General features: G+C 41.1%; 1 protein-coding gene across 1 annotated transcript in view; it reads right to left on the bottom strand.

Annotated features, from left to right (window-relative positions):
- Positions 1 to 20095, bottom strand: part of ANKFN1 (ankyrin repeat and fibronectin type III domain containing 1) — a 522795-nt gene that overhangs the window by 50027 nt on the left and 452673 nt on the right. The window contains exons 12-15 of the mRNA XM_051825489.2: positions 11080 to 11179; positions 10641 to 10773; positions 10052 to 10168; positions 2194 to 2409 (exon numbers count right to left, since the gene is read on the bottom strand). Of these exons, the coding sequence (XP_051681449.2) occupies positions 2194 to 2409; positions 10052 to 10168; positions 10641 to 10773; positions 11080 to 11179 (566 nt within the window). The remainder of the gene's footprint in view (positions 1 to 2193; positions 2410 to 10051; positions 10169 to 10640; positions 10774 to 11079; positions 11180 to 20095) is intronic.

Genomic DNA, 20095 nt, shown 5'->3' with positions numbered 1-20095 from the left:
GGGTAAATTTTCCACTTGGATCTGTGTGGAAACCTGATCCTGTCTCTAATTTTGGTCTCCTTCTCTAACAACCTTTCACCAGATTGGAATTTTTCTGCACCTGTAACACATTTTTAATGTAATAAGTCTAGGAGAAACCAGGTATTATATCATGCTGGGGCCTGTGCTGTGTTTCTAGGAGCAAAGGTAGCCCAGACCCCCGTTTATCCCTATAGGGGATTAGTGTATTAGTCACCCTGTAAAAGCTCAATTTGTTATGATTTTTTTAAAATGTTTCTTTTAGCACTTGCTTATAAAAGGTGAAGAGGGGAGCAACGAATGTCTGTGCTCCCTGCCCCTACCTCCTTCACACATGCACATACTCTCTATCAATTTTCTATGAATTCAAATTCATAAAAATCCAATACACAAGTATTGGCTTGAACCAGTTAGCTTATGTTTGCTATATTGAATTTTGTCTTGGCTAGGGGCAGTGCAAGTCACAAAAAGGTGACATTATTGTATGGGCCACCTGCTCTGTGGGGAATGAAAGTGAGTTAGATAGTAAATTAGTGGTTTATGGTGACCATGAATAGCTACTGAGGCTCAGATTTGGCTTCTTCATGTGTGACTGGGCATTTCCTTCCTTGTTACTCAAGATGAGCTGTCTTTTGGATTTAGGCCATTGGTTGCATGGGGGCTCAATGTAAATGTTTCTCCTAACTTTACCTAACTGGGGAGTTCTATACAGCTCGCCCCCATGAAGAATAAGGAAAGTATAGGAAAGATGGAAGAAAGGTGGGAAGAAGGAAGGGAAAGAGCTAGCAGCCATGGTCACGTAAGAACACATGAGACAGTATGGGACTGGAGAGAGCATGCACTCTCTCCAGGAGGTAACATGGCCTTGTATCCCCAGGCTGCCATCCAGACCAAGAGTCTGTATCTAAGTTGCCTAGATTTTGAATTTTAGTGGCCATTCAATACTCAGGGGAACCTTTTACCTTTGGTTTCATCTTCCATCCCTCACTAAACCCCCAAACCTATCCCAGAACTGGAGGTAGCAGAGCAGAAAGAAGACTGATTGCAGTCAAAGATCACAGCTGAAATGAGCTCTGTCATTTTGTGTGTGCCTAGCACAGATTCAAGTTTTGTGGCACCTGATGCTAATATGTTTTCGGGTACCATTTTTGAGGAAAAGATTATGAATGTGAAATTGCCAGGGTCCCTGCCAGGGCCTGGAAGTGAAAAGCTGACTGACATGAAAGTTTCATTAGCTTCACTAAATCTGCTTGGTGTGTAGCCCTATGTCAGTTGACATCTTTGAGCTCCAGTCATTTCTTTCCTGGGGACTTAATCATGCCTGTCTGTCTCAAGGGAGTATTGTAATGAACAAGCATTTTTTTTTTCAAAATGCCACATATACATGCATGTGCATGTGTGTGTGCATGCACATGTGCACACACATACACATACACACGGTCTAGGAATTCTAGAAATGTGCTATTTATCAAAGTCCATTCAGGTATTGTTTTATTTTTTTTTTATTTTTATTATTTTTTTTTTTTTGACAGGCAGAGTGGACAGTGAGAGAGAGAGAGACAGAGAGAGAAAGGTCTTCCTTTGCCGTTGGTTCACCCTCCAATGGCCGCCGCTGCAGCCGGCGCACCGCGCTGATCCTGGCAGGAGCCAGGAGCCAGGTGCTTTTCCTGGTCTCCCATGGGGTGCAGGGCCCAAGCACCTGGGCCATCCTCCACTGCACTCCCTGGCCATAGCAGAGAGCTGGCCTGGAAGAGGGGCAACCGGGACAGAATCCGGCGCCCCAACCGGGACTAGAACCCGGTGTGCCGGCGCCGCAAGGTGGAGGATTAGCCTATTGAGCCACGGCGCCGGCTAGGTATTGTTTTAATGCCTTGATAATAATATCTATAGGTTTCCCCCCATTCAGTTATTTGTCCCAGTGTTTCCCATTGGTTTATTGGTCAGGACATCTTCAGGGTGCCCTCTACTGGTTTTGTTGGATGGGTTCCAGATCCAGAGAGTGGTAAATAAAAGCACTTTTGTGTTTCCTATGTGTGGAACAGGAGCAGTCATCTGTCTGGGGACCCTGTCTACCCTGCATTTACAGGTACAAATGGCTCTTGGTCTGTTTCCCTAGAGCCTCAGTAATTGTGTTTTTAAATTCAGATATTATAGGAAATTTTAAAAACTACATACCTGTACAGTTATTAGTAAAATGTCTAAGGCCGTTGGCTCTTCTGGTGTTGACAGAGATTTTCTCTGGCTTTGCAGCTTGGAGATCTGCATCCATTTGCCATTGAAGAATGAATAAAGCATCTCCACCTCTCTAATGGTGACTATGAGTGTGTTTCCATGCCGATCTTTAATGGGCTCATAGTAAACTCTTCCCAGATTGTGTGTTCCCAGCAAGTTCTAGAAAGAAATAGATTCTTGGTGGCTTAGGTGATACTGTGTAAACAAAGCAGCAGAACTACAGCAAGATACTTTTAATAATTATCTCACTTCTCAAAAGCTGTTTTTATTTTTCTTGCATACTTAAACTCAGAATGTGTGGCATCATAGACATGTATTTAACAGAAGCTGAAAGAAAATGTCTTCATCATGAGCCTGCAGAGATTGTAGAAAGAGGCACAAAAATTGTTTTCTTAAGCAAATTCAATATCTGTAAATATCTCTTACCCACATAGAGGCACCAGAACATAAACCTCAGTTACCAGCACTTGAAGAGAATCCCAGATGTTTTAAAGAAAAATGCCTGATATTCCAAGTATGCCATTTGTGAAGTTTTCAAGAGATCTACAGTAAGCTATGAGGTGGGGTTGTTTAAAATGAAGATGTGAATTGACAATGTAGCACATTGTACAGATCCCCCAATGACTGCACAGTGCCTTCAAGGTACTTTAATTGGGAAGTTGGCCTGGTTTGACATATCTGCATTTCAGGGGTTCTGTTTATTTATAAGTGCCTTCAAATTGCTTAAAAACTAGGTCAACTAAGGCAGACAATACTTTTAAAAAGGTAGGAAGGGAAGGATGCCACATTAAATGTGGAGTGGCTCTGATGAGTGTTGCTAAAATAAATATGAGTTTTTCAAATATGCAATGGCTTGAAGATTTCTAACCTAGAGCACTGGATAAATAGGATAAAATTCCCTCTTTAAATATCTATGATTTTTAAAATTATAAATCATCGCAGAGCTCCTAGCTGTTATTTTTGTGAGCTCACATAAATGATGACGAGGTGACCTGCTAGCATGAGAGCAAAAGTAGAACTGGAATTTGTAAAAGTGACAAGGTTGACCTAAAAATGAGTGAGCCATCTGGTCAACATCCACATCTTAGAAAACACTGGAATGTTCCCTCACTGGTAGGGACTGTGTCTTAAGCCTTTTATCCATCCTCACAAAGATCAGACACAAAACAAATAGGGAATTTCATAAATAATTACCAACATATTATAAAAATTCATTTGGCAGCATTATTATTATTTTTAAATGGCCTAATCAGACAGGCTTTTCATTTCCAAAAATTACCTTCTAAATCATAGGTAGTTTTCTAGTCTAGTCCTATGTAGTTTTATAGTTTTACGTGGAGGCAGTTTGTTAATAAGCAGTGCTGTGCTGGTAAGATGGAAAGAAAGAGAAAGAAAGAGGGGGGAAGGAAGAAAGGAGGGAAGGAAGGAGGAGAAGGTGAAGGAAAGGTAGGTGAAAGAAGCAGGGAAAGAGCGGGAGAGAGGGAGGAATAGACCTGATTTGTAGCATATGCCAGTTTCTGTGGTGTAAATACTCATGCCATAGCTGATTTCAAGTTACAAAGGGTTTGACAGGGGACTTCCAGAATTCCTGAGTATTTGACAGTTGGCTCCAACACATCATTCCTATTAGACCTTTATTCACGCAGGTGTTGAGTTTGAGGGCTGGCTGCAGTTACTAACTGTTGAACTTCTGAAAATTAATTAGGCACTCTGGCCCTGAGTTGCATCATCTAAAATTAAAGAGTTCTTACAGTCTGACATCCCTTACACTCTTCTGTATGTTGTGAAGCGTTTGAAGGATTAAATCCAGCAATGCTTGGTTCAGGGTGAGATATGACCTTGCTTTTTTTTTTTCTTTTCAGGCTTTTTATTATGAATTAATTTGTATTTATTCGAGGGGGAGAAACGGGAGAGAGAGGGGGGAGAAGGAGAGAGAGAGAGAGGGAGGGAGGGAGGGAGGGAGGAGAGAGGAGAAAGAGAGAAGAAAAGTAAGAAAGGTTTTTCATCTTCTTATTCACTCTCCAAATGCCTGCACAAATCTGGGTCAGGCTGAAGTCAGGAACCAGAAGTTAAGTCTGGGTCTCCTTATAGGTGGCAGGAACCCAAATATTTAGGCTATCACCTGCTATATCCCATGGTATGTATTAGGAGGAAGCGGGAATTGGAATCAGAGATGGGACTCAAACCTAAGCACTGTGATACGAGATGTTGGAATCCCAAGTTATCTTTTTTAAAAATTTTTAAATTTTTACTTTTAATTTTTTTATTTACTTGACAGAGAGAGAGAGACAGAGAGAAAGGTCTTCCTTCCGTTGGTTCACCCCCCAAATGGCCGCCACAGCCGGCGCTGCGCTGATCCGATGCCAGGAGCCAGGTGCTTCTTCCTGGTCTCCCATGTGGGTGCAGGGGCCCAAGGGCCATCCTCCACTGCCCTCCCAGGCCACAGCAGAGAGCTGGACTGGAAGAGGAGCAACCGGGACTAGAACCCAGTGCCCATATGGGATGCTGGCACTGTAGGTGGAGGATTAACCTAGTGAGCCACGGTGCCGGCCCCAAGTTATCTTAATTGCTATGCCAAATGCCTGCTTTGGGTATTGATTTTCTTTACTGCTTTAATAAGAATCCTGTCCTGGCTCACACATAGTTAACTTTCAATACCTAATCCACATTTCACCATTTCTAGGAATTTTCATAACTCTCTTAGGTAGAAATTACCATCTTTTCTTTTGTAACTTAGTGATTCCTGTACAAATTTCTATCTTTGCATGTTCCTGGCATTATTGAATATATTGGGGTTCATATCATGAAATCATGGTTGCTTCATCTCTGTGTCTCTGGGTCCCTGACACTTAGACAGAGTAAGAAATCTGACTTTTGTTGATTGAATTAACATACTATCATCTAGACAGAAAATATGACTTAGTTTGGGCCAAAGCTGATAGCTAGACATTGACTGAAGTGGTTATTTCATTAAAACAGAATTATTCTTGGTTCGCTATTGTATGATCTTTGGGGTACATAGATTGGACCAACAAAATATATTTACTTATCCAAACAGTACTTAACCAAATGAGTGTCTACCATATGGCAGGAATTGACAATATAGTAACCAAGACTGATACTTTCCCTGAACTCAGTAATCATATTCCAAGTGGGTTCTAAGCAGATAATGACATAGATAACTAACTGATGGGGTAATAATCACTGTTCTGAATGCAAAATATAAGATTCTTAGAGTGCTTCTTTTATCAAGTGATCAGAGAAAGGCTCCCTGAGTAATAATAAAAATTAAACTGAGGGCTGGTGCTGCGGCTCAATAGGCTACCCTCCGCCTGCGGTGCCGGCACACCAGGTTCTAGTCCCGGTCGGGGCACCGGATTCTGTCCCAGTTGCCCCTCTTCCAGGCCAGCTCTCTGCTGTGGCCCGGGAAGGCAGTGGAGGATGGCCCAGGTGCTTGGGCCCTGCACCCCATGGGAGACCAGGAGAAGCACCTGGCTCCTGGCTTCGGATAAGCGCGGTGTGCCGGCCGCAGTGTGACGGCCGCGGTAGCCATTGGAGGGTGAACCAACGGCAAAGGAAGACCTTTCTCTCTGTTTTTCTCACTGTCCACTCTGCCTGTCAAAAAAAAAATGATAAAAAAGAAATTAAACTGAGATCTAAAGGATATGCAGGAATTATTTGTGAAGAAGTAGAAGAGAAGTCTAAGCAGAGGAAACTGAGCAAGCAAAGGAGATGGAGAAAGATCAGAAAGCTGGAAGAACATTAGCAGAGTGTGGGAGCATGGAAGCCAAGGGATTTGGAACTTAAGAAAAGGAGGGTGGGACCAAGTGTACCCCAAGGGCAAGATGTCAGTTGCAAAGAGGACTTAGTAAGTGTCCAGTGGATTTATTGACACTGGCCATTGGCAAGATGGATTTGAGTTTTGAAGGCCTGCACCCATGTGGGAGACCTGGAAGAAGCTCCTGACTCCTAACTTTGGCCTGGCCCAGCATGGCCAATTGAGGAGTGAACCAGCAGATGAAGATTCTCTCTCTCTCTCTCTCTCTCTCTCTCTGTCTCTCAGCTCTCAGTCTCTCAGTCTCTCAGTCTCTCAGTCTCTCTCTCTCCCTCTCCTGTATGTATCTCTGCTTTTAGATAGATAGATAGATAGGTAGGTGGATAGATAGATAGATAGATAGATAAAAGTGGGAGAAGAAAGTTTGTTAGCTGAAGGGGCATGTAGGGTCAAGGTAGGAATTTAGAGGGAGGTTCAGTTGGAGAGATGAATTTTAAGTTTGAGATGTGTTGTTTTAAATAAAGATGGGAGGAAGAGATGAAAGAGAACATGCAGAGGGATGAGTCTTGTAGGAATGAGACTTCATATGGTAGTATAGGAGGGAAGAAATATGTGGGGTCAGGGCAAGGAGGATTATGCATTTGGTGGTGGGAAATTATATTTAGTTTCTCCTTTTAAAGACTGGTTGATTTATTTGAAAGGCACAGTGATTGAGGAGAGGAGGAGGGAGAGTGAGAGAGCGAGAGAATATGAATGAGTACGGATGAGTGAATATGAATCTTTTCCATCATCTGGTTCATTCCACAAATGTGTGAAACATTTAGGACTGGGACAGGCTTAAGCCAGGGTTCAGGAACTCCACTGGGGTCTCCTATGTGGGTAGAGGGACTCAGGTACTTAAGCCATACCTGCTACCTGCTAAGGGCATTAGCAAGAAGTCAAGTCAGAAGTGGAGTAGCGTTGAACCAGGCAGGACTTGAAGACTTGAATGCAGGCATCCCAAGCAACAGTTTAACTTGCTGTACCACAAGCCCACCTTCATATTTATTTTCTTTTTTAAAATTAAAAAAAATTTTATTTAAGTTATACAAGTTTCATGTATTTCATATATATAGATTTAGGAACATAGCAATACTTCCCAACCTATCCTCCCTCCCATCCATGCTTCAACTTTTCCTCTTCCCTCTCCCATTCCCATTCTTAATTTTTACAAAGATCTATTTTCAATTTACTTAATGATCATAAAGGTAACCCTACACTAAGTAAAGGAGTTCAAATATTATGAAGAAAGAAACACTGTTCCTCAACAGAAGACAAAGGGCTGTAAACAATCATTGAATCTCAAAAAGTCCTTTTCACTCCAGGACATTACATTTTATGTATTCTATTACCTCAAATCAGGGACAACACATGACATCTGTCTTTTTGGGACTGGCTTATTTTACTAAGTGTAATGATTTCCAGTTGTGTCCATCTTGTTGCAAAAGACAGGATTTCATCTTTTGTTTTTCACAGTTGAATAGTACTCCATAGTGTATATATGCCATAATTTCTTTATCCAGTCAACAGCTGGTGGATATCTGGGCTGACTCCATATTATAGCTATTGTGAATTGTGCTGCAGTGAACATGGGGGTACAGATAACTCTTTGAGATGCTGATTTCTTTTGGTTTGGGTCAATTACCAGGAGTGGTATGGCTGGATCAAATGGTAGGTCTATATTCAGATTTCTGAGGTATCTCCATACTGTCTTCCACAGTGGCTGTACCAGTTTACATTTCCACCAGCAGTGGATTGGGGTACCTTTTCCCCTACATCCTCAACAGCATTTGTTATTTGTTGATTTCTATATGAGAGCCAGTCTAACAGGAGTGAGGGGAAACCTCATTGTGGTTTTGATTTGCATTTTCCTGATGGCTAGTGATCCTGAGCACTTTTTCATGTGTCTGTTGGCCATTTGAATTTCCTTTCTTGAAAAATGCCTGTTCAAGTCCTTTGCCCATTTCTTAACTGGATTGTTTGTTTTGTTATTGTATATTTATTTTCTTAATGAATTATATAATGAAGCCATCACCCAAGATGTGGATGGAGAATGTGAAGAAAGCAAAGAGATATGGGGAAATGAATGGTTTAAATTTTTGCTTTAAAGTGTGGGAAAGCAAACTTAGCAGAGAAATGGGATAGGACCAGCAGGTAACATTCCATGTAAGAACTGTAGTTATGAATTTAACATAATACTTGTCTGCCTGCTTCCATAATTTTTCTGCCACAATATAGAAGTACTCTAGTGTAGATATGTTGGATTTATCCAGGCTTAAGATTTTTTTTTAAGGCTTAAGCTTTTCCAAATAAAAAATATGGATGGAGAAACTTCAGAATATTTTCACGAGTAATTATGATGCACTGAGGAATCTAAGGTGGACCTCAGAAGAGGAATGAGGTATAATGAAAAATAGTGGGCTCAATAGATTTGGAGGTTGAGGAAATCCAAGAAATATTGCAATGGGAGCAGTTGGGTAGGGTCACACTGGCCAAGCTGGTGTCATTCAGTCTCTGGCTGCCCTGGCTTGTAACAGCTTGATCCTTCTCATGTTACTGATACCAGATGAAAGTGTTCTAGGAAGCCTCCAATAAACACATGATAAAGAGCCTGCTTGAAATTCCAAGGTTGTTTAGCCTATAATCCTGGCATGTCTGGGTTGTATGTGGGCTAATAGGAGGGTCCACTAAGGGGTCTGAGCCTCCTGGGGATGTACTTTAGCTTACAGAAAGGGCAGTATGAGGTACAGTGGCATGGTCTAACCTATATGGGTCAGTGATGAAAGCAAGAGGTGCTTTGAATTCAGCACAGTCATCATGGCCTATATCCAAGAACATCTCGAGTTAGAGGAGAAGGTTCTATAATCAGGAATGAGTTGAAATGAGGGGTACTATTTGCTAAAATCTCTGAGGCAACTGAGGACATAGGACACTTCTATGTAAAGGAGTACAGCACAGAGGGATAAATGTTACCTTTCATAATGAATTATAAAAGCAACAGAATAATTATTATTATTACATGAGTTTGAATTGTTATGGCAAGCATTCAAGCAAAGAAGTTCCTATGATTACAGGTAGGGGTTGAACCATAGAAGTATTTTGTTGTCATTATGACCCTATTTTATAACATGGTTGGTATGGTCCAGATTTTCATAGGATCCTGCTATGCACATTTCTGGGGTAGATTTAACTGACAGCTTTGTAGATAAACATCCATCAGTGATAGAGGCTCAGTGATCTCTTGAGAACCCCAACTCCATATAGCAAATGTTTTTCTGTGCTAAGAACCACAAATTCAGGTTATGTAAGAAAACCAGGAAAGGAAAACTAAGTAGAGATTGGTTAGAATTCAATGCCATTTCTGGAGAGAGTTCTGTAATCTACAAAAATGCTTGCAGGGCTTGGGGACTTGGCCTGATTTTACTGATAGAATGGAAGGATGGATACATTTGTGATCACAGGTAAATCATTTACAAATTATTTGTTGTTTTCTTCTTGTTATTTTTATAAATATGCAAAAATATGAGTAGAGGTCTATGTTTTACCAAAATCATCACACCAAGAAACTCCTCAAAACATCTGTCAGGTTCCTCATCTCTGCACACTCAGATGCAGAAGATACCATTTCAACATGGGTTCTTCAAGGGATCTAGTCAAACTCTTTTTACTTTGTAAGTGATTACACCCAGGCCAAGCAGGAGGAATGAGTCAGCTGATTAATATCAAATCTAGAGTTCAAGTTTCCATACTCCTTCATAAGGAGATTACTCACAGACCATTCAAAAGAATCCTCTTTTAGAGCAATGGCCAGAGGCACAGGTTCCTCACGTGAGCAAGTACGCAATGTAAACTGTCCAAGGAACATTCATGTGCCTATGTATCTGAAAGAGGAAAGAGCCCACTCTTTTCCTTTCTAGGTGATATTGGTAACTGAACTGTCTGACTTAAAAAATCCTTGGAGGTCTGGGTAGAAACCTGGCCCCTCACCTGTAGCTGGACTGTTGCTGCGAGCATCTTCTGCCTAGTTTGCAGCACTGTGGATGAGGACATGGAGATAGGTACGCTTTGCCTTAACCACCTTATGTCTTCCCACATACAAGACAGCTGCAAAAGAAGTCACAAGGTCATATCATCGGCTAAGCCAGTGCATGATTTAGGTTGTGGCATCAAAGCAAAGCAGGGAGAAGGAAACCTGACCCTTGATGTTTGTTCCCCAGTCCATTTTCAGATATACACGAAACAACTTTTTGATCTCTGTCCAATTGGAAAAAGATCTGAATGTTAATGAAACAGTCAGATCCACATTTTAGTCTTTGCCAAATGATCCCATAACTCAGACTAGTGGAGACACAATCTGACAGGATGCAAGCTTCTTTGCTTTGAAAATGCAATGTAGACACTACTTGGGCATTTTTTAATGACATAGGGCATTTAAGGGTGAAAGGGACCTTTGAGATAATTTACTTCCTTTCCAGTACTTTGACAGTACTGGAGACCATTCAACTACGGTTTCAGAGTTTAATATGCAGTAACATTGTAACAAACTGGGGAAAAATGAAATCAGAACTCAGTATACCTTTGTGAACCACAGAAAATCTTGTGTGATGGAACTGGTGTGAGAGTCATCTATTTCAACAATCGGTATTTGATCTTCATTGGTGACCAACATATTGTCTTTGTAATAAAATAAAACAGCTATGTAGAGTCCTCTAAAAAGAAACAAAATGAAAAATTGTCTTTAGCTGTCTCTTCTACCAAGCTTGAGTTATAGCAGAAATTTTTTTGGACTTGATAATGATGAATTTAAAATATATTTAGGAACATTTTCCTTCTAAGTATCTCAAGTTCACTGGCTAAAACTCAGAGAAATTACTATCTTGTCCAGATTTGCAGGTGAAAAGTAAACTTCATTCTTTTAATAACAAAAAAAAATGTCTACCAAGTTTCCACTTCGAACCAGTAACAGCTCATTCCTGAGAAGTTAAAACCTCCTTAAAAGAATAAGTATGACCCACCGTTTTAAAGTCTTCACAAACTTGTTTGAGGAATGGAATAGGTGTTTCAGGCTCCTTGAAACTGATTGCTTGCGGCCTGTGGTTTGTAATTTTGAACTTTCTGGAACATAGAAAAGAAAATACAGTGTAAATTCCACTTGGCAGCTCAACATTCCCAATTCCTTCCTGCCTTTTTTCCCCCTTACCCCTCAATGTCATTTCGGTTTCATATAGGGATTCAGTTCATCCATTCCTATGACAAATTCTTACATTTTGAGATACCAGTGGTTAACTCAGTTGATGAACAACTCCTCAAAAATGTTGGAGATGAGTAATGCTTATAACTCCAAGGGTAAACCACATAGTGTTTTGTTAATCTTCTCAGGATGAGTGCTTTATTATCAGGTGAAATTAGAAGAAATGGAGTCAACTCATTTGACCTCCACCTCTCTATGTTAACTTGCCTTCTTAGTGCTGGCAAAGCTGTCTTTGTTAGTTTACAGATTTATTGTTTTTATTTTTTATTTTAAAATTAATATAAGAATATCACAGAAAATCTAGAGAATAGAAAAAGAACAAAACCCTACCATGTCATTCCTATCTCCTCACTTCTATACAACCAGGGCTTGTGTTTTGGGGCCATTTTCTCCCAGTGTGTATATTGGCTTATACACATTGGTGTAGGAATAGATATGATGAGTATCCTCGTTATTCAAAAGAAGACACTAAAGCTAAGGAGTGAAGTGAATTGTTCAAGATCAAAAAGCTAGTACCTGGAAAAACTGAGGCATTCATGAGTAAATGAATATTGGGACCTTACTATGTATGAGGTTCTGTAGAAATAATGGTAAGCACATTATCCATTGCCTCTGGTCATCTCTGTTTACACAGTAGTAGACATCCTAGACTTCCTGTACCAGTGCTCATGGAGCTGGGTTTAGATGATCTTTGCTTTCAAGTCTTAAATTCTGTGTACTGAAGGGACACTGAGTTTGTTGGTGTCATTACCAGACTTCTGAGAGACATGTTACTGGGCATGAGAACATAGCCCATGTCACTGCTTTTAGCATAGAAACTCAGGCGGATGGCCCACAACAGAGGCCCAGAGTGGACCTGCTTCTGCTGCTATATGAACAGCTGACTGATGTGAACATCCATGCTAATTTCAATCTTGTGCTGATATTGAAAGCAAATTTTTTTTCTGACTTGAACATGAATTTGGCTGTTGAAACTGGTGCTGCTTAGACTTCTGGTTAAATTGCATAGTGAACATATTCATTATTTGTCAGTTTCTTCCTAAAACTCACATCAGAACAGAGATCAGGAGAATAAAAGGAAAGAAAATACATCTATAAAGGCAAATAGATGGGAAAGGAAATGAAAGCAAGTAAATTTTGGTAGCTGGAAAGCAGATGGACAGATGGATTTAACAGACATGAGCAAGATGAAGTCTAAGGCAGCAATGAAGAAGCTGCACAGTAACTTGATGGATTGCTGAAGTGGGAGTAGGGAGAATGGGCAGCTAAATCAGGAGGATTTGTTGAAGTCTGTTTAAAAAGCTGTTAAGGGGCCAGGGGGTGAAATTGCTGCTTGAGATGCCACCTGAGATGCCAGCATCCCATGTGAGAGTGCCAGTTTGAGTCCTGGCTGCTACACTTCTCATCCAGTTTCCTGCTAATGTAGTTGGAAAAGCAGCAGAGGACTGCCCAAGTTCTTGGGCCCCTACCACCCATATGGAAGACTAGGATGTAGTTTCAGGCCCTTAAGCTTTGGCCTGGCTCATTCCTGGTCATTGTAGCACTTTTTTTTAAAAGATAGATCTATCTATCTATCTATCTATCTATCTATCTATTTATTTTGACAGGCAGAGTTAGAGAGAGAGAGAGCGAGAGAGCGAGAGAGAGAGAGAGAGAGAGAGAGAGAAATAAAGGTCTTCCTTCCGTTGGTTCATCCCCCAAATGGCTGGTACAGCTAGCACGCTGAGTTGATCTGAAGCCAGGAGCCAGATGCTTCCTCTTTGTCTCCCATGCGAGTGCAGGGCCCAGGGACCTGGCCCATCCTCTACTGCACTCCTGGGCCACAGCAGAAAGCTGGACTGGAAGAGGAGCAACTGGGACGGAATCCGGCGCCCCAACCGGGACGAGAACCCAGGGTGCCGGTGATACAGGCGGAGGATTAGCCAAGTGAGCCACGGAGCCGGCTATTTATTTATTTGAAAGTCAGAATTACACGTGGAGAGAGAGGAGAGGCAGAGAGAGAGAGGTCTTCCATCCCCGAATTGGCCACAACAGCCGAAGCTGTGCCAATCCGAAGCCAGGAGCTTCCTCCGGGTCTCTCGCATAGGTGCAGGGGCCCAAGGACTTGGGCCATCCTCTACTTGCTTTCTCAGGCCATAGCAGAGAACTGGATCAGAAGAGGAGCAGCTGGGACTAGAACCAGCGCCCATATGGGATGCCGGCGCTTCAGGCCAGGGTGTTAACCCTCTGTGCCACAGCGCCGGCCCCCATTGTAGCCATTTTTTTTAAAAAAAGATTTATTTATTTATTGGAAAGGTAGAGTTACAGAGAGGCAGAGAAAGAGAGAGAGAGAGAGAGAGAGAGGTCTTCCACCTGCTGGTTCACTCCCCAAATGGCTGTAATGGCTGGAACTGGGCTGATACGAAACCGGGAGCTTCTTCTGGGTCTCCCACATGGGCGCAGGGGCCCAAGGATCTGGGTCATATTCACTGCTTTCCTAGGCCACAGCAGAGAGCTGAATTGGAAGTGGAGCAGCTGGGACTCAAACTGGTGCCCATATGGGATGCCAGCACTGCAGGCAGCAGCTTTACCCACTACGCCACAGCGCCAGCTCCCGTTGCAGCCTTTTGGGAGTGAACAAGCAAATGGAGGATCTCTCTCTCTCTCTCTCTTTCTCTGTCTCTCTCTGTCTCTGTCTCTCTGTCACTGTACCTTTCAAAGAAATAAATCTTTTAAAAAGGAATTACCAAGTGCCTTGTAGAACAGACAAAACCAAGGCATTTCACAGTGAAATGTTAGAATGTTGAAGTCAGAAAGAGGCTTAAAATCTTCTTGTGCATGTTGGGGGGGGGGGCAGGGGGAGACAGTTACCATACAGAACCTCAGGAGTCAGAGTGGCATTAGACTCTCAGCCCTGAAAATTCTAGAAGACAGTGAAACAATGCCTTCAAAATCTGAAGGGGAGTGTCATTTCAACTGAGAATTCTTTATCTACATCCTGAGTAAATGTTAAGTAGAATAAAAAACCTCTCTAGACATGAAATGTCTCCAATAACTTGTTCCTAAGTGCTCTCTCAGGAAGCTCCACCTAAGTGAAGGACTCCCCACGAAGGGGCAGACATGGAGTACAAAAGGGAGAAATCCAATATTGGAGAGTGGTAGAAGAGTCCTCAGTGCAGTGTTGGAAAAATGATCTCAGAGTGACAGCTGTGCACTAGGCATGGGAGCAAGCAATAACCCATCTAGTTTGGAGCAGGACAAGAGCTCTACAAGAGGCTTCCTTAAGAAGTTGCAGTTAAGGGGCAGCATTTGGTACAGTGGGTAAGACACTACCTAGGATGACCACGCCCCATATTAGAATGCCTGGGTTTGAGTCCCTGCTCTGCTCCAGATTCCAGCTTCTTGATAATATATACCCTGGGAAGCAGCAGGCAATGGCCCAAGTGTTTGTGTCCCTGCCACTCACATGGGAGACCCAGGTGGAGATTTTGGCTTCTGGCTTAGACCTGGCTGTTGTGGTGATTTCAGGAGATCTGTCTGTGTCTCTTTGCTTTTCAAGTGATAATGATAAAAAAAAGATGTTGTTGAAGCAACACCTAATGTATCTGATTATACTGAAAGAAGACTGATATATTGGAGAATAAAGATTGTTATAACCATGTAGAAAAATGAGCAAACATAATACAATTATTAACTATTGGAAAACAAAAAGCTTTCCAGGAAGGAAACTAAAACAATTTACATTTTCATTATCGAGTAAACAGTAAGTTCTGATGTCAGTGAACTTTCATATAAATATATGAGGAGGATGAGAAGACAGTAATTGTGTGGCACATAGGGGGATGAGGGATGTAGAAAGAGAAATTATCAGTTTCTTCAGTGGGATAATTCCTGAAGTTGAAAAATAATCAAGAATTAGAGATATAACATGTTATTTATAAATATGGAGAAAATACAAGCTAAAAGAGTTAAAGAGATTGCCTTCAGGAGGCAAAATATGGAGGGTAGAGGAATTAATTTTTTGTTAAAAGATAATAAAGTTGGGGGCCTGCGGTGTGGTGCAGCGGGTTAACACCCTGGCCTGAAGCACTGGCATCCCATATGGGCTGCTCCATTTCTGATCCAGCTCTCTGCTATGTCCTGGGAAAACATTAGTAGTGGCCCAAGTCCTTGGACCCCTGCACCTGTGTAAGAAACCTGGAAGAAGCTCCTGGCTCCTGGCTTCAGATCAGTGCATCTCTGGTCATTGCAGCCAACTGGGGAGTGAACCATCGGATGGAAGACCTGTCTCTCTCTCTCTCTCTCTGCCTCTCCTCTCTCTGTGTAATTCTGACTTTCAAATAAATTAATCTAAAAAAAAAAAGATAATGAAGTTGTCAGGGCTGGCGCTGTGGCATCGCTGGTAAAACCATTGCCTGTAGTGCTGGTATCCCATATGGGTGTGGGTTTGAGTTCTGGCTGCTTCACTTCTGATCCATTTCTCTGCTATGGCCTGTGAAGCCAGTGAAAGATGGCCCAAGTCCTTGGGTCCCTGTACCAGCATGAGAGATCCACAGGAGGCTCCTGGCTCCTGGCTTCGGATTGACTCAGTTCCGGCCATTGCAGCCATTTGGGGAGTGAACCAGTGGATGGAGGACACTTTCTCTCTCTCTCTCTCTCTCTCTCTCTCTCTCCCTCTCTTCCCTCTCTCCCTCCCTCCCTCTCTCCCTCTCTCCCTCTCTTTCTCCCCCTACCTCTGCCTTTCTGTAACTCTGCCTTTCAAATAAATAAATCAATCCTTAAAAAAATAATAAATTTGTTTTAAGTACCTCAGTTATTCAATCCTTAGACTGTGCAGTAATTATTGTTTGTGTTTTAAAGATGAGTGAATTACAGAGATTTAGGCAACTTGCCCAAGGTTATACTGCTAGTAAATATGTAGCCTGGATTTTAATTCAGGTCATCTTAAATCTTAATATTCATATGTAAATTAAATAAAAATGGAGATTGAACTAAAAAAAATCAGACTAAAAAAAACAAGAAATGTTACAACCAGTTGGGGTCAGTGCAAGGGTCAGATATTCCTGCTCTCCTTTCTAGGCATGAGGTAGAACTGTATTTCCGGAGCCCTTGTGGGGCCAGGTAACCAGTTCTGGCCAATGAGTTTTGAATGTAAATGGCATTCATAAAGTCTTGCTCATAGTAGACCTTCAAGAGTTTTTTTTCCCCTCTTCTCTTATTGCTGGCAAATATTTCCATGGAGAAGGTGCTAACAGCATAGGAGAGCTCCCGGCTGACCTCTGGCAGATGCTTAGCACAAGGTGCAAAACATATCTGGTTTGGGGTGTGTGTGTGTGATTTGATTCTTGCAGCATGATCAAGCCCATTTTGATGGATACAGGGTCTATATTGCTTTTCTCTTATGAATTACTGTGGCTTCTATGCTGTACTCCTCTGTTGGGTTCAGGGCTTGGAAGCAGATTAATTTTCTGTACTTTGAATACAGTAGTCCCCTAGCTTAAAAGTGCTTCTTAGAGCATAGGGAGTTTATTAGTCAAATAAGCATGTCTAGCACCTGACATACAGTAGGCAAGGTTTGAGTTAATGCTTTGTTTTACAAGTTGAATAATTGGGTGATAATTGAAACTCACCCTTATTAGATATTGCTGTATTGAACACAGTTGACTTTTTTTTATATAATTTAGTCTGTATGCCAGGGCATTAACCTAGTAAACTTAACATCTTTCTTGAGTTTTGATCCCGATACTAAGCATGCCGATTAGCTGTGGCCAGTTCTTTGCCAAACTGCAGGAATTAATGTGGGTTTGGTACCTTCTATATGGGGTTTATGGTATGTTCTATTATTATTTGGAATGTGCTGTATATTTAGTGAGGGCTCATTACATTTATACTTCAATTCTAGGCATATCAGTATCCCCAGTATATAAAGCACTGGGGATAGAGAGTGTTAACATTCTCCATCTGGGAGAGCAATGGAAGAAAAAGATGCTAGGGTGTTCAAGGGACCTGTGTTGTGCTAGGTAAATGTAATCCATTATCTACTTTAATTCTCATAATAACTCTGCAACTTAGGTATTATTATCCTGATTTTCCTGATGAAGATGCTATGGCTCAAGAGGTTAAACTCTTTTCCTAGGTGATACAACTAGTAATTGGTTAAACTGGGATTTGAACTAATTATTTTTTCTGTTGTGAAGTTTACAAGCGTGTGTATCCCCAGTCAACCACATAATACCTGAATATAGTTGATTATTTAAAGAACAATTTTGATATTCTCTGTAAAGCAATACTTATATTATCCTTTATTTATCTTTTTAAATGATGTTAAATCATAGAATCTTTAAAACCAGTCCCATTTTGTGAGAATTTCTTTTACCTCAGCCAGCACTTCCTAAAGTTTGTGACTTTTCTAACTCTGCAAAAAATGTTTTACATATCCATAAAGTTTTCAAAAGGCTGAACTCAATTCACCATGTTTCTTCATTAGCATTTTAACACTCTTGTCTATTTCACATTTCCAAGCGAGGGATGCAGAACTTAACCTCTTACTTGACAACAGAATCTTTTCCAGTTGAGCATCTTATTGCTCCATTGTTCTTTGGAACACACTTGGTGTGTTGTATAAGTCCCCAGAGCACATTTCAATGTAAAAATTATTTCTCTTGTGGTGGGCATTTAGCCTAGTGATTACAGTGCTGGTTAGAACATCCATGTTCTATATCAGAGCACCTGGGTTTGATTCTCCATTCTGGCTCCTGACTCCAGCTTTCTGCTAATGTATCCCTGGGAGACAGGGGTGATAGTAAAATAATTGGTTTTCTGCTAGGAATATGGGAAACCTAGATTGAATTCCTGGCTACTGGTTTCAATCCCCCTGGACATTGTGGGTGTTTGGTGAGTGAAGTGGTGGATAGGGGATCTCTGTTCCTCTGTCTTCTAAATAGATTTTTTTAGTTCTTATTTATTTATTTACTTTTATTTAATAAATATAAATTTCCAAAGTACAACTTTTGGATTATAGTGGCTTTTTCCCCCCATAACCTCCCTCCCACCAGCAACCATCCCATCTCCCACTCCCTCTTCCATCTCATTCATATCAAGATTCATTTTCAATTATCTTTATATACAGAAGATCAATTTAGTATATACTAAGTAAAGATTTCAACAGTCTGCACCCACACAAAAACACAAAGTGTAAAGTACTGTTTGAGTACTAGCTATACCATTAATTCACATTGTACAACACAGTAAGGACAAAGATCCTACATGGGGAGTAAGTACAATGACTCCTGTTGTTGATTTAACAATTGACACTCTTATTTATGGTGTTAGTAATCACTCGAGGCTCTTGTCACGACCTGCCAAGGCTATGGAAGCCTATTGAGTTCACAAACTCCAATCTTATTTCTACAAGGCCATAGTCAAAGTGGAAGTTCTCTCCTTCCTTCAGAGAAAGGTACCTCCTTCTCCTAAATAGATTTTTAAAAATCTCCTTTTTGGAAAGCCCTACCTTATGCTTTACTTAATTCTTCCCTGATAGTGTATACATTTAGGAGAAAAGCACATATATGACAGAAATTGGATGGAAACTATAAAAATAATTAGGCTGTCTGGGCCATCATTTGATTATTAGATAGTAATCTGATAGTCACTGGGAGAATATGTGAATCCTTAGATAATACAACAACAAAATTTCTTCATTTTCATGATTAATCTTAGCTTTCATTGTCTGTTAAAGACTATAAAAAGTGGTTTATGAATTGTGAAGACTCATCTGTCCAATTGTTTTCTTACTCAGCTGCCGCACAGGAACCAGTAGGGAGGGGCACAATGGAGACAGAAGAGAACAGAGTCCAAGTACACCCAGCCTGGTTGAATGAGCCCTGGGTAACGAGGACTTATCTCAGTAAAGTCACACTCGAAGTCTGGGAATGGAATTCTCACTTGGGTCTCCTTTTGCTTCTTCATTGCATGTTTATATCTCCTTATGAACCACTCATTAGAAGAATATTATTGCAAATACTTATCCTCATTTCTAGCTGTAATCAACTTTTCTGAAGGGCTGTGTTTTCATGGCTATAGAGTAATTGGGAAAAACTTTCTGCTAATACCAAGTATAGTTTCTTTATATCTAGCTCATACTCAGCTAGCATCTCTTTAGTTTCAACAGTGGGTTTCGTATCCAGCTGGCTCAGCAGTGCCCTGAATCTAGAAAGCACAATGTAGTTGGAGATCTGATGGGAGCATGGAAAATGAAAACTTTATGGAGGTTTTAATTCTCCAAATAAAACTAAGTGCCTCTTCCACGAATCATTACACAAATCAGAAACCTGACCCTGTCCCATTTGAACAACCCAAGTGTAAGAGAAGTTTTTAAAAGCGTCTTGGAGATTCTCTGCATGCAGTTGGCTAAAGCATAGAGAAGGCATGTTCTATTTTACCCTGAGCAGTAGTATAGAGGAAGATTAGACTTCAGGGTGAGATTAAAATTCAGTGCCCAGTCCTGATGTAAGGGTGGGAGACAAAAATGAGGTGTGGCAGGAAGACTGGGCTTGGAATCAGAAAATCCAGGTTGGAGTCTGGATTCTGTCTTTTCTTGGCATTGTGACCTTCAGCAAGTCACTCAGCCTCAGTGGTAACTGCCAAATTGAGGATGAAAAAGAGATATTGGATGTGAAATTGTATTATAAATATACTATAAATACATATGAAGACTTACTATTGTTTTTATGATTGAGGGATGTTCAAGGAATTTTTCTTGGAGGTGAAATGTTTGAGGGTAAATAACCCCAAAGACCCAA

Source organism: Oryctolagus cuniculus, chromosome 17 (assembly GCF_964237555.1).
Source record: "Oryctolagus cuniculus chromosome 17, mOryCun1.1, whole genome shotgun sequence".
Taxonomy (NCBI): domain Eukaryota; kingdom Metazoa; phylum Chordata; class Mammalia; order Lagomorpha; family Leporidae; genus Oryctolagus; species Oryctolagus cuniculus.
The sequence above is the reverse complement of the archived record's forward strand: the minus strand, read 5'-3'. Positions and strand labels throughout refer to the sequence as shown.